The sequence below is a fragment of the Sminthopsis crassicaudata genome, chromosome 5, assembly GCF_048593235.1.
Source record: "Sminthopsis crassicaudata isolate SCR6 chromosome 5, ASM4859323v1, whole genome shotgun sequence".
In the NCBI taxonomy this organism is placed as follows: Eukaryota; Metazoa; Chordata; class Mammalia; order Dasyuromorphia; family Dasyuridae; genus Sminthopsis; species Sminthopsis crassicaudata.
In genome coordinates this window covers 81,371,421-81,394,541 of record NC_133621.1, presented here as the reverse complement: position 1 = coordinate 81,394,541, position 23,121 = coordinate 81,371,421, and the positions used below count along the sequence as shown (strand labels likewise).

General features: G+C 36.7%; 1 protein-coding gene across 3 annotated transcripts in view; it reads right to left on the bottom strand.

The window, feature by feature from the left end:
* Window positions 1-23,121, bottom strand: part of PTPRN2 (protein tyrosine phosphatase receptor type N2) — a 1,470,018-nt gene that overhangs the window by 1,388,386 nt on the left and 58,511 nt on the right. Inside the window, exon 1 of one of the 3 annotated variants that reach the window (XM_074267307.1) lies at window positions 12,907-13,283. The exons of the other annotated variants lie outside the window; for them this stretch is intronic. Coding sequence (XP_074123408.1) covers window positions 12,907-12,916 — 10 coding nt within the window. The 5' untranslated portion in view covers window positions 12,917-13,283. Of the gene's footprint in view, window positions 1-12,906; window positions 13,284-23,121 lie in introns of those variants that run through there. 3 annotated transcript variants of the gene reach the window in all.

The window sequence follows — 23,121 nt, the reverse complement described above, 5'->3', positions numbered from 1 at the left end:
CCAGTCTTGGTTTGAAGATCTCCAGATAACTATCCATCATCCAATGTGATTAACAGTTTTACTTTTTGACAGCTCTAATCTTTAGAAATTTTTTTCTTGCTGTCAAGCCTAAATTTACTTTTTACAACTGCTTCCTATTGCTCTTAGTTCTGGTCTTGGGAGCCTAAGAGATTTGCTTAATTTCTCTTTTATATTAGAGTCCTTTAAATGTTTATAGGAATTACATGGCCTCCCACCCCAGGTCTTCCTTTCTTCAGATCTACATATCCTGGGATTTAATTTTCTCATCTGTAAATTTGCAATATGTGCTTCATTATGAAGCAATTTTAGTTACAACACTGTGTGTTTGCTGCATTAGGATTTTGAAGACACTCATTTATAATAAACATTCCATCTTTAATTTAGACATGCTTTGTAGCTTTAAAGATCAGCATAAATTTAAATTATAATGGAACTCTTGCAGATGCAGATAGTTATTGGTTTTTAGAATTAACATGAACTATCCTTCTGAAAGTGGTTTTAGTATTGTCATTCAACTAAGGTACAAATGTACTTTTTTGATATACAATATTTCAAACTTAGAAACTTAGGAAAAATTAGAGATAATTATCAAAAACTTGTAAAACAACTCAGTACAGATATCCTTAAAGTAACAAATTCTTCTAATATATTCAAATACTTATTTAGAGATTAGCAGATACTTAACAAGGAGGCTAGAAAGCTAAAATTATCCCCCCAAAATCTCAAAGATAAAGACTTGGGAGCTAGATGACATATTAAGAGATAAAGGGTTGATGTGTACATAATTTTTCCAAGTCTCTCCCTGCCCCAACCAGACCTTATTCCAATACTTAGAAATGATGCCCCTTATTTTGAGAGAAATAAAGCTTCCTAATACAAACTTCCTCAGCTTAACTTCTTTTTTCCTAGAGCTTCTCAGCATTGTCTCTATTCATTGCTCAATCTTTCCTCTCCTTCTGTTATTGAGGAAGAAGTATCACTACTCTTTGCTAATTTCCTCCACCTGTGTTCTTCATCTAATTCCTTCCTATCCCTCCAAACAAGCTACTACAGGAAGCACATTTTCATTTAAGCTCCAATGCTGAATCGTTGTTGAATTTGAATTTATGAAGATATTCATTTACAATAAACATTCTAGCTTTAGCTTACTTTTATCTTAAGAGGAAGGGAAGGAAAAGAAGTGAAAGAAAGAGAAGAAGGAGGAGGAAGAAGAGATGGACAACGAAATCCGTTACTTCATTGGTATAAGGAATTCCTGTCAAGGAAACTTCTGCCAATGAAGATCAGTAACTGATCTTAGAGAGTTGCTTGAGGCATTAAGAGGTTAAGTGATTCGGCAGCTAGGTGGCGCAGTGGATAGAGCACCAGCCCTGAAGTTAGGAGGGCCCGAGTTCAAATCTGATGTCAGACACTTAACACTTCCTAGCTGTGTGACCCTGGGCAAGTCACTTAACTTCAATTGCCTGGGAAAGTCAACTGACTAATCTGTCTAATTTTCTCCTTAACAAAATGGGAATAATATTAGCATCAACTTCTCAAGGTTATAATGAAAATTAAATGAGATAATATTTGTCAAGTGCTTGGTACATAGTAAGCAATACTTATTTTCTTTTTTTGCCAGGAGACTCACTTGAGAAATAATACAATTTCAAAATTTTGTTAAATTTGTTCTTTTTTGCAAGGGGAAGTGTTGTTGAACAATCTGATGAATAATGTAGTTTATGTGACTGAGATCCTGAGATCCTTACCCATCACTGGTTGGTTCACATCTTTCCTACTTCATTCATGTTCCCATTTATAAATCCTGGAAGAAGCCATTTGTCAAATCCAGGGTTCAGAAATATTGAAGATGCTAATGAGTATTCAAAAGATATAAGCTCCAGCTTAGGATTTTACTGAATGGATACCAGATGTGTCGACATTAATGTACCTTCAAATATAAAGATAACCCTTTAGGAATCCTCATCTTACTCTGATACTACAGAACAGACAACAGCTATGCACCAAGTGGGCCAGATTTTTCACGTGATCAACTTTGGGAAGTGTATGGACTCTTTTGATAACTAATGTATCATTTAGGACGGTAATTTTCAAATCTTGATTGTACTATGGATCCCATCCTTCATAGATGAAGTAAGTGTTCCACAATAATATCCCACATAGAATAGCTAACATTTATATAGCATCTACTATAAGCACTTTACAAATACTATCTCACTGAATCCTTACAAGTTTGAGAAGTAGATGATATCATTATTTCCATTACAGCTGAGGAAACTGAGGCAAACAAAGGTTAAGTGATTTGCCCAGGGTCACACATCTAGCTAATGTCAGAGCTGGATTTGAACTCAGGTCTTCCAAATACCAAGGCCAGTGCTCTACTCATTATGCCACCCAACTGTCCATTTATATTTTCCTATATATACAGTGCTTAAGTTTATAAAATATTTTCTTTATAACACCATGAAGTGATACTAAATTCAATTCTATAAATGATTTATCATTATTATTAATCATTAATCATTCATTAATATATATATAACACATTGTGTAGGACCTACAAACTTCAAAGTACTTGGGATAAAAAAAAATTCTGCCCTAAAAGACCTTCCATTTATTTTCTAGTAAGATGAAGAGGAAGGATGCAGGTACATAGAGAATTCATATAAAGTAATACCTAGGCTGAGAGAGCACCAACATCTATGCAAGTCGTAAATGGGACTATGTAGAAAATGGCACCCATGATTGGAAGGCACTCTTAGAAGTGGTCAAAGAGAAGTGCATTCCAGATATTGAGGACCCACAGCAGAAAGATAGGAAGGCACAGAACAGATAGGAAGCCAGTTTGATTAGTGTTGGGATTACTAGGTGAGAACTGAGGTTGTCTGGATGGTGACAAGGTGAGAATTCAGGTTTTCTGGACAATTACAAGGTGAGAACTCAGGTTGACTTGATAGAGGGGGCAAGCTCATTGGCTGGGGTGGTTCTTCCCAGAAGCCCTTGCATTATCCCACGCCCATTCTCTGGGAGGATAAAAAGAGACAGCACTGGGCGCAGAGAGCAGATCGGCCTGGAGAAGGACAAGAGCTGGAGGAGATTCAGAGCCAGGATTCAAGAGAAGACTCTGAATTGCATCAGGCTTGACGGGGCTCTCTGCAGGAAGGGAAGTCACTTCTTTGGACAAGAGTTAACAGCAACTGCCTGGAGACAACGGTTCGTTACAGGAAGAAGAATCTGTCTGAGAGATTTGAGTAGACACAGCAGATCTCTTCCCAGAGAGCGATCCAGCAGCTTCTGGAGACGACAGCTCGCTACAATTGGCGCCCAACGTGGGGCAAGGACTTTTGCTTATCCTGACAAGAGGAGCTAGACTGGACCTTTGCAATTTGGCGCCCGAACAGGGACAGACACGGTCCTGATTCCAGTGGAAAAGCTTCCCATCCAGATCTCAGTCTCTCTGACACAGAACCGTGAGTAACGAGGAAACTTTGTTAAAGATTAAGTGAGCGTGCTAATAGATAAATAAGGAACTCAACTTGTTAAGGGCTAAACCAGGAATCTCTTATAGTGAAATGGGGCAAACACCTTCTGTTCAAGGAAAATGTTTAGAGAGCATCATCAAGGTTATGAAAAGCCAAGGATTGATTATAATTTTAGAGGAGATTACTGAACTTTTAAGAACTGTGAAGGTTATATGTCCTTCTTTTTCTCTGGAAAAAGAATTGGATCCAGATGAGTGGAAATTAGTAGGAGAGCAATTAGGTGAACACTACAATTGTCTTTGTGACATTTTACCCTTTGGTTCCAGACCAAACTCAGTTTCCAAAGATACAATTCATACCTACAATTTAATCCAAATGGCTTTAAAAAATGTTATTCTAAAGGAAGAGATGAAAGAGCAAAATGAGAGGTGTCAACTAAACTAGGTGAAAAGGATGAATCAGATAACAATGAAGTTAAGTACAATTCTGAGCAACAGCAACAGGAGCACCTCCCATCTCCTCCCTCAATTAACCCTTCAGGGGTGGAGCAAGAAGGAGGAGAGGAAGAGGCAGAAACACAAACAGAATTGTCTGTGAAGCAGTCTAAGCCTATGACAAGATTAGAAAAAGCATTGGTTAAAGCTAAGAAAGAAGGACAGGATATAAGTGATTTTATACATGCATATCCTGTGATTGAAAATACTGACTCTGTAGGTAAAAAAAGGAGAAGATATGCACCTTTAGATTTGAATAAAATTAAGGATTTGAAAAAAGGTTGTACCCTTTATGGGGCTACATCAGCTTATGTCAAAATGTTACTAGATGGTTTGTCTTATGAAGTCCTAACCCCGAATGATTGGAAATCCATAGCAAGGACATGTCTGGAACCTGGAGAAAATTTATTATGGCTTGTGGAATTTCATGAATTATGTAAAATTCAAGTCAGATGCAATTTGGAAATAGGAGTTAACACACAATTCACTTTTGAGCACTTAGCTGGTGAAGGTCAATATGGAGAGAATTCGGAACAGATTAATTATACCATGACAATATATGAACAAATTGCTAAGGCTGCAATAAAAGCTTGGGGTGTCCTTCCTGGACAGAAAGATCGTGGAGAGGCTTTCACTAAAATACAGCAAGGTCCCAATGAACCTTTTGCAGATTTTGTGGGACGTTTGCAAACTGCTGTCAAAAGAACTATTGGAGAAAATTCAGCTACAGAAATAATGACCAGACATCTGGCTAAGGAAAATGCCAATGAGATTTGCAAAAGAATTATATGGGGATTAGACAAAGATGCTCCTTTAGAGGAGATCATAAGACGCTGTGCTACAGTGGGAACAAATGCTTTTTACACCCGGACAATGATGAATGTGGAAAGACAGGGTCCCTCCTGGCAAGGGACTTCTAGAGAAACTCGGCGATGTTTTCAATGTGGAAAAATTGGACATCTAAGAGCTCAGTGTAGGTATGGAGATACAGTGAGAAGACAGGGTGAAAGAAGACCTAAAACCCCATGTCCAAAATGCAACAGAGGACTCCATTGGGCATCAGAGTGTAGAATAATTCAGGGAAATGGGATGAGGGGACCAGGTCCAGGGCCCCAGGCAAAAAAGACTTGGGGCATGATGGCAGCTGATGTTACACTCAAAGAGCCTTTAGAAGGCCAGGACTCTGATTTAATCAACCAGAAGAAAAGCAATCACATGGCAGAAAGGGATTACCCAATCAGTCAACCAAAAGGCAATCAGATTGCAAAAATGGATTACACTTGGGGAGAATACAGGCCTTTTAAACCAACAGGGCTGTGTCCAGTGCAAACAATTCCAATGTAATTGCTAGATGATGAGAAGAGATTTAGAAAGTGGTAAATAGAAGGTAATTAGATAGGTTGGCTGCCTGGGAGAGAGGGTTTGCTTGTATTTCTTCAGCAAGAGAAGGAATCAGATGGGTGCCAACAAGTCATATTCGCCTTGTCCATCAGAGAGAGACAGAAAAAGAGAAAGACCTCAAAATAAAGGAGAAGATCTAAGAAACATCTGACACTGAAAGAGCATGGATAATAAGAAGACTGTTAAAGAACTTAAAAACCAGCAGGAATCATTGGACTTCCTCACACAAGATGAGAATAATGGACAATGGACTTATGGACATTTATAAATTTTCAATTTATGATTATGATTATGTTATATACTTCTAGCATGTGTTATGTTACTATGTTACTATGTGCTTATGTAATTTATGTAATTATCTGTAATACTTCCCATATTGATGGATTTATGTTTCAAGGTCATGACTGTCCTATGTTCTAAATCAAAAGAAAGGGGGAGATGTTGGGATTACTAGGTGAGAACTGAGGTTGTCTGGATGGTGACAAGGTGAGAATTCAGGTTTTCTGGACAATTACAAGGTGAGAACTCAGGTTGACTTGATAGAGGGGGCAAGCTCATTGGCTGGGGTGGTTCTTCCCAGAAGCCCTTGCATTATCCCACGCCCATTCTCTGGGAGGATAAAAAGAGACAGCACTGGGCGCAGAGAGCAGATCGGCCTGGAGAAGGACAAGAGCTGGAGGAGATTCAGAGCCAGGATTCAAGAGAAGACTCTGAATTGCATCAGGCTTGACGGGGCTCTCTGCAGGAAGGGAAGTCACTTCTTTGGACAAGAGTTAACAGCAACTGCCTGGAGACAACGGTTCGTTACAGGAAGAAGAATCTGTCTGAGAGATTTGAGTAGACACAGCAGATCTCTTCCCAGAGAGCGATCCAGCAGCTTCTGGAGACGACAGCTCGCTACAGATTAGCACTGAGGAAGGGGAATGGGGAATAAAATAAAATAAGACTAAAGAGGAAGGTAGGAGTTATAGCAACAAAGAGTCAAAGTTGACAGGGACATCAGAAGCTATCTAGTCCAATCCTCCTCAACCACTGAAGGACTAAATATCCTTCCAAGAATATTCCGAGTAGCCGAGTCAAGACTCAAGTCCAGTTCTTCTGACTGCAAATTCCATCTCCATTTCATTATATCATATTAACTTTAGATTGGATGACATTTCATCCATGGCTGTGTCAAGCCAGTACAAGGTAACTTCACTCTTTGATGAATCTCCCAGACTACTGCTGCCATTTCCATGCTGACTTATACTTCTGGAGGTAGTGAAGGGACCCTGAAACTCTAAAACTCCTTGAAGGACAAATTCTCCTTGAATCCTGCCACTGTGGGGACCCTTCCCCAGGATAAATAGCTTCATTCTGTAACTTAGGTGGGGTTGGTTGAGTTCAGAGCTGGAGATACCAACCCTATTCAATTGAACAGTTTCTATTCAATTCCAACTCCACCCACCAGCTTCATCAGGAGGGGGAGCAGGCCTTGGAGTATAGCCGAAAACTTCCTTATAAAAACAGTAATTAAAAACTCATTTCTTTGTAGAGGACCTGACATTCCATGCCATGCTATGCCATGCCATACTATGCCATGCTAGGCTATGCCATGCTATGCCAAGGAAGCCTCTGCCCGCTGGGATGATATTCTCTTCCAATGCTAGTCTCTTTTTATCCTCACCTATTTCCCTAATGAGACTTTATGCCTGTCAGTATTTCTCTATGCCTCTCAGTCAGGATTTCTCTTCTAGAAACTTTACTTCCCAATGGCTATAATAAACCTCTTTTATCAGTCTGGGTTTTTGGGACTGTAAATTCCTTTACAGAGAATCTCTGCACAAGGAGAAGGGGTTTCCCCAAAACTCCCTACCCTTGCACCAAATCCCAAGGGGGTGTAGGGGAGCCTAATCTCTCCATTTGGTTCCCTAAACCCAAAACCTACTACTAGTCCTCATCTTTTTACTTGCTGACCACCAGAAACCTTAATCTCATTTTGGTTCCCTAAATCTAGACCTCATCATTTGGTTCCCTGACAGAAGGGAACCCCAAAATCTAAACCTCATCATACTTTGGTTCCCAGAACCCCAAAACCTAAACCTCAACAATACCATAGTCAAAATTTACATAGAGTTGTGACAGCATATTCCATCATGGAAGCTAGGGAAAAGAACCAAATTGAAATTCCAAATCTACTGCTGTGCATGGTCACAAAAATTACACCACTGGGTAGCCCTTCTTCTTATGCTAATTCATTCGTCTCCAGCCCATATCCCACATGCCAATGTTGGGCACTGCCTTCAAAGCATGAAGAACAAATCAGAATATCCAAGTCCAAATTCTATATAATAGATGCTTAATAAATATTTGTTGACTATTTCCAAGTAAGTAACCTCTTAGACTTTGAGAATTCTATACTTTCTACTAACAATAGAGTGGTTTGTAAGAACCTTTCTGGGAATTCTTTAGCTCTCATTATTCTGATTTTGCCTCTTCCTTGTTTGAAGACACGACAGCTTCATTTTTAAATTTTACCATTAACTCCTTTTTTGCTCATCTATATTACACTTTCTTCACATACTTTGTTAATGTGCTGTAGCTCAACTTCCCACTGAGTTCTATTACCTTATTTTTAAAATGTCCTTTTTATTTATGCAGATTCCTGCTGTTTAAATCTAATATTAAGGAGCAAGTCATGAACTCATTTAATTTCATTATGTTACCAATTACCCAGTTTTACTTTAAGCAGCTACACATCCACCTCCCTTCAAACATGCCTGTAGAAAAGTTCAAAACTAATCTGGTTCAGTTGTCCAAATTGCTTATTTCCAGTATTGGTATTTCTGATGGGAAACAGCAGGCCCCACTAACTAGGAGTAAGTTATGAAAAAAGAGGCAATACTTAAAATACAAGCAATATTTTAGTTCATAAAAGCATACAATCAGGGTAGCTAGGTGGCACAGTGAATAGAGTATTGATCAGGAGGACTTGAATTAAAAAACCAGCCTTAGATATTCAATACTTACTAGCTGTGTGATCCTGGGCAGCTAGTGAATAGAATGCTTAGACTGAAGTCAGGAAGACTCATCTTCCTGGCATCTACTAGCTGCATGACCCTGAGCAAGTCATTTAACTAAGTTTGCCTCAGTTTACTCATCTATAGAATGAATTGGAGAAGGAAATGTATTTAGTACTTTTGCCAAGAAAATTTCAAATGAAGTCATGAAGAGTAGTACGAGACTGAAATGTCTGAATAACAAAATGATCATATACTTTATATTTAGCTGAAGGGAAGAAAAAAGATGTGGGGATCAAGGAAAGTTGTTTCTTTGCTCTGAGTAGATTTACCTGCTTTATACCAAGCTGCCCTTATGATCATAGCTGCATCTACTCTTGTCTACCAATATGACCCCCAACACTCATTCAGTGGAGGCAACAGAGTACAGAAAGAAAGAATGCTTGATTTAACATGAAAGAAAATTTATTCAAATGTTACTGGTGTAACCTTGGGCAATTCATTTAATTTCTTCAGTTCTCAGTCTCCTTATCCATAAAATGAAAAGATTGAACAAAATGGTCTCTTGGATTCTTTCCAGCTCTATACTCAAGATCTTGCAATTCCTCATACATGAGGTCCATAATCTCCAGATGAAGAAGCTATGGGCCAATACAGATTGAAATGTTTTCCTGCTTTTCTTGGGAGGAAAGGACATGCCTAATGCATAAATATATTTTGCATGACTTCATATGCAAAAGAGTATCATATCTCAATGGGTAAGAAAGAGGTGGACGGAGAGAACTTGGAATGGAAAATACAAAAATTAAGTTTAAAAAAATTCAAGATGGATTACAGTACTGTCCTTGGAGCCAGGAAGAACCAAGTTCAATTCCTACCTCTGACAGATACTGATTATGTGACCCTGGCCAAATTACATAATTTGTCATGCTCCATGAAACTCTGAAAGTACAAATTGCAGAGAAGTAGCAAACCTCATTGGCAGAGGGAATCACCTCGCCAGGAAGTTCCCTATACCCAAAGGCTGAATACTTGTTGACTCTTATCCTTATGTAAAAATATGGAAAAAAAAAAAAAAAAAACCTTGGGAAGAAATGAGGAAGGGAAGAATGAACAAATAAAAGAAGGAAAAGAAAGACAAAAAAAGACAATTTGGGAGCAAAGAATATAGACACTTGGATCTAGGTTTAGAGCTGGAAAGAATCCTATAGAATGTTGAATCCCAACCCCTCATTTGACATGTAAGGAAACTAAGGCATGAGGAGGTTAAGTGTCTTGCCCAGGCAAGATTTCAACACACAACAAAAAGAATAAAATGAAGAGTGTGATAAGACAGTTTTTTTTTCAATCTAGTGGAACAGAAATCAAGAGACAAGGAGAAGAAACTATCTTAAAAGAAAAGGAGTAATGAGGAAAAATGTAAGCCAGAAGAAAACTCAAAAAGTAATAGCCCAATGGTATGCAGGTACTTGGAAAGATATAGAGAATCAAACCTTATCCTTTACTCCAAATTTCCTTGGGGTTTTGCCTCTGCTCACTTAGCTACAAAACGGGTTATATTAACTGGTATGTATGAGCCTCTGATAAACTCCTACTTTGATAAGACCACAGAAGGAGGTGTCCCTGGATTTTGAATACAATGAAAGACTATCATCTCATTTGTATGTTTTGGTTTGTATCCTCTTTCTTTGTATACCCAATGCTAGAAATGTAGTAGATGCTTGCTAAATACTTGTTGACTTCATCTAAGAACCTAAGCCTAACTAGAGAGAGACTCATGAAAAGTTTTGGTCCACAGTTAGATACTAATTTTTGGCCAAGTAATTCGGGCAAGTAACTGCACCAATTAAAATATCAGTAGATTTTAAGTATTGAATTATCCATTATCTACCACATAGCAAGCATTATAATAAGGGAGAGATGAAGTACTAAAGTACAAAACAACCATCACTGACTCATAGCATTTACCATCTTACTGGGGATACTCAAAATAATTAGCTGATGATACAAAACAATGTGTAATGAATTCATTTCTATGTAGCCAAATACCAAAATACATGGTTTAAAAAGAAATAACAATATCAACATTGAATCCAGAGTTTAAAGTTTGCCAAATGCTTAATACAGCATCATTTCATTTGATGTTCCTGGTAATCCAGTGATGTCCTTATTTTACTGATGAAGAAAGATCTGAGAGGATAGGGGACCCAATCGGTTCATATAGTTAAATATCTGAAAGGGGATTGGAACCAGGTTTTCTCGACTCCAAGGCTATTGTTCTAACCAGTTATTCTTCACTGCCCCTGAAGAAATAAGGAAGGAGTTGGGGTGTTCAATAACAGTAAGAAGACAGATGAATTTAAGTTGGAGTTATTCAAGTAATGGATAATTCAATTTTTTTATTATAAAGTCCATGGCTAATAGCTTCAAATGCAATTTCAGAACTTTCTTTAAAATGAAAAAACATTTATTTCTCTAGTTTCCCTTTATTTTCTTACATAACATCTTTTTCCTTACATAACATCTTTTCTCTAAGACACTGATTCCTCCTTGTCATTTAATACCTAATCAATCTTCCATTTTAAATTAAAGCAAAAGAAAAAAATGGAAAAAAAGAAAAAAGCTATTATTTTCCCTTTCCATGCTCAAGGCCCTTTGTGCCTGATAGTACTCTCTGTCTATCCAGACATACAATGCTCCAAGGCTTTTTTGATGCCCTGGGCTCACAGAGTAATTCAGCCCATGACAGAAAGGGAAATTTTCAGTTATTTCATGATGAGTCATTTTCTTTCTGGAAAAGTTTCACTATTCTGTAAGAGCTGACATGTTAACATTTACCTGGTCTCTAAAAGACTTCAAGGCTTTCCACTCAGTTTTGGAGTTCTAAAATGAGATAGACAGGAATAGAGGGACAGAGAAAGGGAAACAAAAAACAGAGAGAGAGACATAGAGGGAAAGACAGAAAAAGACTCATTATTTAAATCTTTGTATAATATAGCCATGCTGAGCACTTATTTACATACATACATATATATATGTATATATATATATATAATACATACATTTGCATCCATGCAACATATGTATAATTTGCTAAATTATTTTGCTAAATGACAGTATTTTAACTGAATTACTCTAAGAGAGAAAAAAGTAATAGGTGGAAATTAAGGAATTTACTTATTAGGGATTTAATTCTGTGGTCTAATCGGGCTGGATTACATATATCTGAGTGAAATGAAAGGAATGTTTTGTGCCTTGAAATTGATTCTTTAGCTCCTCTGAAGTACTACTGGAATTCTTGCCTTATAAATGATTAGGTAGTAAAATTCCATTAGCTCCAAAAATTTACTGGAGATTTAACAGATTTATCCCTCTTTGCCCAGTTCTTTCCCAAAATAAGTCTCATCTTAGAAACTAGAGTTTAATTGTTTTGATGTTAAATAGGATTTCCTTTCTTCAACTAGGAAGAAACCAGTTTTCTTTTCAGTGAAAACTAGTTTGTTTTTTTTTCTATTGGAGAACAATAGGGACATAAATAATAGTGGCAGATCCAGTTAGAGTGTTTGTAGTGGAATAAAATTATTTCCTTCTCATTGAATCTTGTCCTCTCTGCCTTTATTTTTTCCACCACTTTCCTTCTTACAGGACAATTTGTTGTTGTGTTTTTTTTTCCTTGCTTTTAGGTTTCTCTCCATTCTCCCTTCATTTGATGATTCATTTTTTGAATCCCTTTTGATCTTGTTCACTGCCTACCCTCTCACTTTCATCCTCTTTAATTGTCTCCATCTTCCTTTAATTTCATTTAAATTTTTTTAAAGTTTTTTCCCCTCCTGACAGTTTTTGCTGCTTTCAAGCTCCAAGCTCTCACTTATTCAATTTTGTTTTACATCATTTTCTATATATTCTTTTTTCTGGAGACTCATCTATGTTCCTTTCTAGGAGAGACTTTCATTCTTTATACTTCTATTCATTAAAAGGTAAATTCCTTAAGAGCCCATTGTTTTTGCTTTTCTTTGTATTTCCAATGTTTAGCACATAGTAAGCACTTAATAAATAGATGCTTGTTGACTTCATCTTTATCTCCATCAGCTAACAAACTGCCCATCACATGTCACATAGTAGGTACTTGAAGTTGTTGATTGACTGCTATATTTCAGGGCTTCCTCTCCAAATATTTTGATACTAATCATTTCACAAAGGGAAGAGAATCTTTTTTATAAGCCTCAATACAATATCTAAAGACCTTTATAGCAAACTTTTCTCTGTGACAAACTCCCCTACACAATTTAAGAGAGATCTAGAATCAGTAACGGGCATTTGTTCAATTTCATTCAAAGAGGATAAGGGTAATAAATAAGTATTTATATAGTATCTAATAAGCACAATGCATTGTACTAAGTACTTTTAAAATACTGTCTTATTTGATTCTTACAACAATTCTGCACAGTAGGTGTTACTATTATCCTCATTTTAAAACAAGGAAATTAAGACAGAGATTAAATAACTTACCTGGGATCATACAGACACTAAGAATCCAATGCTAGATTTCAACTTGATCTTCCTGACTCTAGGTTCAGCATTCTAACCACTGTATCATTTGGCTCTCTCTAAGGAATAGTCACTGAATTTATTAAGGGTTACCAGTCATGTTCACAGAACACTTTCACATTTACAAAGCACCCATTTTCCCCCTATCTCCTAAAATAAAAGAACCCAACATCTATCCTTGTTTCTAAGGCCAACAATACCAAAAAGGGAAAGGAAGGTAAATAATACACACTCCTCCTTCCAACATGAGAGTAACTAGGAACAAGCCATCACACCAATGAGCAATCAAGAAGCAACCCATACAGTTGCTAAAGATAATATCTAACAACAAACATCAAAATCATGCCAAGTTTTTCTCAGAAAGACTTATGGGAGGCAGTGTAGTTTATAATTTATGATTGAATGAGGAAAGATTTTTGGATAAAAGTCAGCAAAATCAAAAAAAAAAAAACATACACAGTTGCAGCAATATTGAAAGGATGATCAGCTGTGAAAGACTTGGCTACTCTGATCAAGTCAATGATCCAAGACAATTCCAAAGGACTCAAAAGAAAAAATGCTGCTTCCAGAAAGAGAATAATGAACTCTGAATGCAAACTGAAACATGCTTTTTTAACTTTAACTGTATTTTTCTAAAGACTTTGCATATATTTTCTTTTGTAATATGGAAATATACTTTGCACGACTTCACATGAATAACTGATATCATATTGCTTACCTTCTCAAGGAGTAGAGGGAAAGGAAGAAGAGAATTTGGAGTTCAAATTTTTTTAATGAATGTTGAAAAGGATTTACATGTAAATATGTCCAAAAGATAACAGAAAGATAAAAAGAACAAAAATTTTAAAAATAGGAGAAACAGAGACATAGAGACATTGATTGACTTAAGGCCTCCTAAGTTCAAGAGATTCATCAGCTTCAATCTCCTCAGCAGGTATAATTACAAACATACATCACTTTTTTCATTCTTTAAGAGAGATAAAAACTTTCCTCAATCCTATTTTCCAACTTTTTCCTCTCTCTCTCTCTCTCTCTCTCTCTCTCTCTCTCTCTCTCTCTCTCTCTCTCTCTCTCTCTCTCTCTCTCTCTCTCTCTCTCTGTCTCTCTCTCTGTCTCTCTCTCTGTCTCTCTGTCTCTCTGTCTCTCTCTCTCTCTCTCTCTCTCTCTCTCTCTCTCTCTCTCTCTCTCCTTCCCTCCCTCCCTCTCTCTCTTCTCTTCTCTTCTCTTCTCTTCTCTTCTCTTCTCTTCTCTTCTCTTCTCTTCTCTTCTCTTCTCTTCTCTTCTCTTCTCTTCTCTTCTCTTCTCTTCTCTTCTCTCTCTCATTCTACACTTTCCTATCAAGCTTTTAATGATTACACCATCTCTATTTTCTTTTTCTTTTTTTTTAACCACTTCTCATCTACGCCATTGAAATGCAACTTTCCCAAGAACTAGGGTAAAGCTTCCCTCTTTGGAATCCCATGGCCTTTTTTCTTCCCCTTCTTCTACCTCAAAACAACATGAGACACATATCAAATACCAGGTATTCCTTGAAACGTTTTAAGTCCCCCCCCCCTCTGACTTATCTCTTTTGTTTCCCCCATTACCTTCTCTTCTTCCTTTTGGACCCAAAATACAAAAATGTCCCCCAGGGATCTCTACCTGGACGTTATAAAATTCCTTTCTCCATTTTCTGTTTTATCTAATTCAATTCAATTAACATTGTGTAAGGAACTGTGTTAGTTGATGTGGATACAAAGTCAAAAATGAAATGGTCCCTGATTTCAAAGAGTTTGCATTCTATTGAAAAGGAGACGTGATACAACAAGAAGAATGGAAGAAGGGAAAAGTATTATCACCTACAAAGATGTGGAAAAACTTCACAGAGCAGATGACATGCGAGTTGATCCTAGAAGATAAAGATTCTGAGAGGCAGAAATGACAAAGAAGTACTAGCATTGCATAAAAGGGCTAAGAACTTATATATATGCACAGGGATGGAAAATGTAATATCAGGTTCAGAGAATAGCACTAGTCCAACTTAGTTTGAATAGTTTCATATCTTACCTTTAGATGGAAGACTTCACCTTATATTTTCATCCCTAACCTTTCTCCAAAGCTCCAATATTATATTTTAAACTGCCTGAGTATCTCTATCTACATATACTCAAAATACCCCAAACTCAGTGTCTCAAACGAAGGTAGTTTTAGATATATAGAGAAGGGTGAACTGGTCAGTGAGATGACTTGAAATCATACTAAATGAGGATTAACTCAATGCCCTAGAAATTTAACTTGCAAAAGGGAGGAAAAAGAGAAAGTAAGAGGAGCAGGTACTATGATAGATCTTTTGAAGAGTCAGTCAACAAGAATTCATCAAATGTTTACCATGTTCCAGGCATGGAACTGATAAGCACTGAGGATACAAGAAAGAGAGGAGAGGAATAGTCCCTACCTTCAAGGTGCTCATGTTCTAATAAGAGAGAAACAATACAAATAATTATTTACACTGAAGATAATACAAGAGAGAGATTAAAGTAGGACTGGAAAAATTGCAAAAATGAAATTTTAATTGAGACTTGAAGGCAGCAAACAGGTCAGGAAGTAAAAATGAAAATGAAAAGCATTTACAGCCTGGAGAAATAAATGCTCAATGAAAATGCAAAGCCTGTCTAAAAAGTAAGATGTGATATATTTGAACATATTTAACATGTATTAGACTATCTGCCATCTAAGGGAGGGAGTAGGGGGAAGGAGGGGAAAAGTTGGAACAGAAGATTTTGCAAGGGTCAGTGTTGACAAATACTCATGCATATGTTTTATAAATAAAAAGCTATAATAAGAAAAAAATAAATAAAAGATGTGAAATCCAGTCAAGTTAGATTAGTAATATTTCCTGAATCTGATTCTCCCATTTTCCATTCCTGTGTATTTTTATAAGCTCTTTGCCATTCATAGAATGCTAGTACTTCCACATCTCTGCCTCTCAGAAACCTTATCTTTTAGAACCAATTTACATATCATCTGCTCTGTGAAGCTTTTCCATATCCTTGTAAGAGGCAATACTAATTTCTCCCCCCTTTTCCTTGTACTATGTTGATTGTATTGTGTCTCCCTCTCTCTTACAAACACAGAATATTTGTGCAAAAAAACCCTCAGCATCACTGGATGATGATAGTATACATGGAAAGGAGTAAAATTTAATAAAACTAGAAAGTTAACAAAGAGGTCTTAAAAGTCAAACATAGGCTTTTATATTTAATCAGAGAGTTAATAAAGAGTCATAGAATTTTATTAGGATAAATAATAACACCAGTCAGACCTGCATTTTAAGACAATCCAATTTGGTAGGTGAATAGAAGGTGGGATGGATTGTGGAGACATTTGAGAGAGAGACATCAACCAGTAGCCTATTACAATAGTCTAGGACTAAGATAGAATTTCCATGTGAAAAAAAAAAAGTTAACTTGTTTTGCTTGGTCCCAGAAAAAGAACTAAAGCCAACAATGGAAGTTGCCTAGATACAGAGTCTACTCAAAATAAGAAAAAATTTCCTAACAATCAGAGCTATCCAGAAATAGAATGCTACCTGGGAAGGGAATGGATTCTCATTTCTAAAGGCCAAGTGAAGACTAAGATCATCACTAATCAGGTAGGAGAGAGACCCCTATTTCAGGTATGCATTGGACTAGATGAGCTCTGAGGTCCTTTCCCAAAGCTGAGTTTTTTTTTTTTTTAATTCTAAGCTCATCATCTTTTTTGCAACCAGATCTTATAGCTGTGTTAATGAAATTGCCATTTTCCCCATTCACCTAAGCTAAAAATTTTGCAACCATCAATTAAATTCTCCTTTTTCTTCCTACTCAATCCCCTACACACACACACAAATTTGTCTCCAAATGCCACTATTCCCTCAACTTGTAGAATTCCTATTCTAGTTCAGCCCTCATTATTCTCCACTCACCTAATTGGATGCTATTTCAATAGCCTCCTAAATAGTCTCCCTGCCTTTAGTCTTTCCTAGGAGGAAAATGAAGTGCTATGATGGGCAAGAAAATGCTGAGAAGTCAGTTGAAGCACAGATTAGAACTATCACTAATGAGTTTGCTGAGCTCAGCAAGTACTCCAATAGATTTTTTTTTTTAACAGATGATTAGCATGTGCCAGCCATACCCTGGTTTCTTAAAGGGGTAATGCAATTAGATAGTGAGCCCTGATATTAAGTTAGCCTACATACAGTTGCTATGCTGCTAAATTAATTCTGTAACATTAAATAATTCTTACACTCTGAAGATACAAAGAATCTCTTATTAGCATTAGACTTGAAAAGATGTATGTACAATAATACATTAATTCATAAGAAAAATTCACTTTCCTTAGTTCCCTTCACTTTCTCATTAGTTGGTTAAAATCTAGTACTATAATTATAAGATTATTTCCTCAATTATATTCTGAGGTCATGGTTATTTCTGCACACTTTATCAGGAAGATGATCAATCCACATTAATTCTTTTTCTGATTTTTTCTCTATCCTATTTTTAAAACTACTGGTTAAATCAAAGAATATGATCCAAAAAATAGAGCAATATCTATCTTGAATAATGGGAAATTGATTCTTAGTATATGTCATTATAGTAAGTTAGCTTTTGATTTTAATTTACTTTTCTTAAGCAAGTGTAATTGGAAAGCCCAGGAAATTAATGTCTAGCAAATATTTACTCCAACAAATGGGTGCAAACTAGTACAACTACATGGGGCACAGACCTATCTCTAGTATAGCATCCCCCTCATCTCTGAGTTCCCATGATTCTATAGAGCAAAATGAAGAATTGCCACCTCATCTTTCATTGCCCAGCTGCAAAATGATCTCTTTCCTCCAGGAAACTCCTATTCTATCGAGACATATTTAATGTATAGTATATATAACCACTAATCTTCCCTACTACACTATAACTTTCTCAAGGGCAAGGACTCCATGCTACACCACTGAGCCAAGTCAATGTGCTTTGAGAAATAATTATTCAGAAAGGCTTGGAGAGACTTGCATGAACCAGAAGATCACTGTACACTTCAACAACAATGCTGTATGAAGATATATTCTGATGGAAGTGGATATCTTCAACATAAAGAAGATCCAACTCACTTCCAGCTGATCAATGGACAGAAACAACTACACCCAGAGAAGGAACACTGGGAAGTGAATGTAAATTGTTAGCACTACTGTCTATCTACCCAGGTTACTTACACCTTCAGAATCCAATACTTAACGTGCAACAAGAAAATTGGATTTACACACATATATTGTATCTAGGTTATACTGTAATACATGTAAAATGTATGAGATTGCCTGTCATCTAGGGGAGAGAGTAGAAGGAGGGAGGGGAAAATCTGGAAAAATGAATGCATGTTATAAAATGTTATAAAAAATTACTCATGAATATATACTGTCAAAAAATGTATAATTATAAAATTAATTTTAAAAATTCCTTGAAATAAAATAGAGAAATATAAAGCCTGTGAAAATAAAAAATGGCATTTATCATTTGTCTATCCCCTATGTGATGCAGCTAGTCCAGCCACAGAGTGCATACTAACCCATAACTAAATTTCCCATCCTTCTCTGCTCCCATCATTGATGCTATTTCCATTCATTCACCATGTATTTGAGCACTTGCCTTTTGGAAGGCAACAAGAAATCAAAAATCTAAACTGGACTAGCTGACTCACATGAGGGATAGACTAGATATAAATAACACCTTTTATTTGTACAGAGCTTTGTATTTCTCAAAGCACATTGACTTGGCTCAGTGGAAAAAATACTGGATTTAAAGGAAGAGGATTGAAGTTCAAAACATGGCCCTCCTTAATTTCTAGATGACCTGAGAAGAGGTAACTCTCTTATTTAGAAGTCAGATTCGTCATGCATAAAATAAGACAGCTGAGCTCATGCTAAGGTCCCTTTAGTTATTAAATCCCATCATCCTTTAATCTTACTTGATCCTCACAACTGTGAGATAGACATTATTATCCCCTTCACATAGATGAGGTAATGAAGTTACAGGCGGTAACTTTGCCCAATGTTACTAGTAGCTACCATGGCCTTGGTCACATGAGCCTCATAGTCTATTCAGTCCCACATGTACCTATAAAGTAGGACACAACATCTTTCCTCCAGGAGGAGGAAAGTCCACCTTTCCATGTATGGACCCTCATTGCTCCTAGAAAAAGTGAGGCAACTTACTGTCCTGTGGGTCCCCTAACTTTCTCTGGAAATATCTAAACCAAAACATCCTTTCCTGGTGAAAACTCCTCTGTGGGTATGGTATCCCACATCATAAGCTTAGTATCCTGAAGGCAAGGACTCCACTTTCACATTTGAATCTTAACTTTATTAGCACAGTACTTGGCAGATAGTAAACACTTGTTATATTATCTTTATTCATATTTGAGTTATTTATAATTATTAAGTCTCATTAGGACCAGGCTTCATTAGAATTCATGCCTTCAGAAGGGAAGAAGGATAATGAAGAGGAAATAAGTGCAAAGCCAAAAATATCTGGATTCAAATCTCATCTCTGATATATGCCAGTTGAGTGCCCTGGAGTAAATCATTTAATCATATCATAGTGTTTCAATATGTCTTTAGGATTATAAATTGCAAAGCAGGTGCCTAAGCCTTGTCAGGAGAAATATTTGAAGCCGCTAGAAAGTAGACAAATATGCCACTGAACTTATAGTTTGGAATACCCAAGTTTAAATTCAGCCTCAAAAGTTCTTAGCTATGTGATGTTGGGCAAGTCACTTAACCTCTGTTTGCCTATGGATCACTGCCTTACCATGGCACAGGGGCTTATGTAGCTTAATGAAACTACTAATTATTTTGTGCAGGATTATAGAAGACGCAGATCATAGCAGAGAGTTTTGACAAAAGGTGATCCATTGAAGATGGAAATGGCAGAGCAATCCAATATCTTTGCCAAGAAAACCCCATGGACAGAGAGAGGTCTCTACGGTCACAAAGAGAGGGACATGACTGGAACAAGTCAACAACAACAAATAACAAAAGAAATCTTGGGTCCAATACCAAAACAAACAAACAAGTAAGTCATGACTCTTTTGTTAAACACTGCATTCACCTTAACATCAGTGAGTTAATACCTTTTCCTGATTCCACTAGAGAAGTTCTGTTTAATTGATTATTAATAACAATATGAATAACTAAAATTTTATAGTGTTTCAAGGGTTACAAAGAACTTTACAAATATTATTTCATTTAATTCAAAATGTACTATCCTTCTACACTTGCAGAAACTATGGGATTTCTGCATTCAATTCAAGCAAAGAATCTGTGAAAGGAAGCTTTAGTTTAAAGAGATGGCAGGAAATTACATATGGAGAGACACATACATATGGTGCGGTGGAAAAGGCACTGGGCCTGGAGTTAAGATTAGAATTTAAATTCAAATTCAGATACTTGCTAGCTAATGCTGAATAAGTCTCTTAACCTCAGTCTCAGTTTCCTTATAAAATGATAATAGCACCTACCTTGAATGGTTTGTAAGGATCAAATGAGATAATACTTGTAAAAAAAAAAAAAAAAAGAAAAGAAAAGAAAAAAAAAAAGTGTTTAGCATAGAGTCTGACACATAGTGGGCCCATAAATGCTTGTTTCCTTTCTTTTCCATTATCCTAAATTAAAGCACGTGCAAATGGAATATGAAAATTGATTATAATATCTAAAACAGTATAGATCAGAGTCAGAAGAGAGCTCAGAAACTTTCTAATGCAATGTCATAGTCAGAAAATATCAGGGCCAAAATTAAGGAAAGTGTAAGCTCCTCACAGGGAGGTAAAACTGTTCTTCCTCTTGGCCCTGTCCCCATCACAATATGTTACATATGATGAGTACTTAATAATGGCTTACTGAAGGGATATTTTCCCTCCATTTCAGATATAACCATGAAAATATGGTATTTCTTCCTATTAATGAGCCCAAACCTTGTTGATTTGGTCCAATATAGATTTACCTAACCTAAGTTCAATTGGATCCCTCACTACAGCTAAGCAACCTTTCAAATCTTCATTAATCATTTATCTATCCCACTCACTGCAGCAGCCATCTTCTCCTCTTAATCTTTCTAGTACTCCCAACCCGTTTCCCCTTAGCTAAGGATTTCACCTTAACTTCACTGAAAAATATCAATGGCATGTGCCACAAACTTCATTTTTCTTTTTCTCATCTCACATTCCCCTGACTTTATTCCCCCCTCCCAATCTCCTTATTCCTCTAATCTCAGATGAAGTTATATCAAGATAGTTTCTCCTCCCATCTTTTTCAGGAGATTGGCACTGATATCAACTTTTTTCTACATATAATCTTTATTCAATCTACTGTTTACTTCTCTTCTTCCTACAAATACTCCCAAGTCTTCTCCATTCTCAAAAAAAAAAAAAAAACCCTCACTGAATCCTAACATTGCTGCTAGTTATCATGCTCTTTCTTCCCCTTCCCAGCTGACCTCCTTGAAAAAACAGTATCTTCAGTGAAATTGCTTTCACTCCCCCATGATAAGATCCTGACTTCCAATATCCTCACTCAACTAAAATTGCTTTAAAATTGAGAAATTCAATGACCTTTTTTCAATATTCATCTTTCTTGAGTTCTATATAGCATCTAACATGGTTCACCACCTTCTCCGAGATAGCTCCACTCCCATGTTTTGTTAAGACTGTTCCCTCTGGATTCTAACCACTTCTCAGCCTTCTTTGCTGTGGATACCCTTCCAGTATCTGCCATGGGACCTCTTTTCTTTTACTCTAAAGAAGATCATTTAGTGATAGCAAATTCCATGAATTCATCTATCATCTCTGTGGAGGTGAACAAAAGACAGAGGTCTAGATATATAGATAGATGTCTCTATCTACATATAATTGACCTTAATCTATCTCCCAAGATCCATTCAGCATCATCAACTACCTACTAGATGTGTTAAATAGGATGCCTAATAGGCATCCATTTGTGTCACAGATGGGAACTAGAATCTTGGTGATGCTAAGATAGGGTAAAGTACAGAAGGAAAAGGGAAATCCTATGAAACATTACTGTTGCAATCGAGACTTCATAATCCCCTTCCACTCAAATGATTTCCCACATGGAGAAAAATATATCTTTTCCTCCAAGTCAGTTTCATGTAGCCAGGATCAGGTGGTCAGGAAAAGCCTTTACTTTAGGCACTGATTCATGCTGACTGGTAAAGAGATATCCAAAGAAACATTATGATGATAATTAGCCATCAATTATAACAACTCACAATTATATAACTTTTGGGTTTATGACATGCTTTCCTTACAAACAATCCTATTGTGTGAGTGCAAGTCACTCAGCTAAATTAAGTGACTTGCCCAACAGTAAGTATCAGAGCCAGGATCAAACCTAGACTTCAATTCTGAAACCAGCACTCTTTCTGCTTATGTCCTGTTGTAGGCAAGAGCAAGAGTTAGATTGAAAGATGATTCAGGAGAAATGATTGTGTCTAAAATTTATATTTTTAATTTACTTAATAGAGACCAAAAGCCTGGCAAAGACATCCTCTTATTAAAGAAAAATAATAATGAGGATAATAAAACAAAGGAACAAATAAACCAAAACAATAAAATCCACTGAAAAGATAAAGGAAATTGTAAAACTTAAGCCTAGGAGACTGTGCTCCTCAACATTCAAAATGCATTTGTTTGTGTTCAGTTCTGACTGCCATATTTTAAGAGTCCTGACAAACTCATGAGCATCCAAAGTAGAGTAACCAGGATGGCGATGGCCTCTGGGTCACTGCTGTTTCAGAACAATTGGGCATGTTTAGCCTAGAAGAAAAATAGGAGAGAGATATCTCACTTTGTGCACTTTATAGGCTATAATGTGGAAGAAGGGACTAGTTTTCCTACCCTTAGCCTCAGGAGGCAGAGGCAGGAGGGATGGATGCAAGTTACAGAGAGTCTCATGTAGGCTTCCTATAAGAAAAGAGTTCCAAACAATTAGGAATGAATAAGCTCTCAGGAGATACTGGGTCACCCCTCACAGGAGCTAACTAAGCCAAGCACATTCCCAGCACAGTGTGTCGAGCAGATTGGAAGACCGCTTGTTCTAAAATTTGTAAAGATGATTCTTGACCAGCTACAGATTGGACTGTTGTTCATCATTAT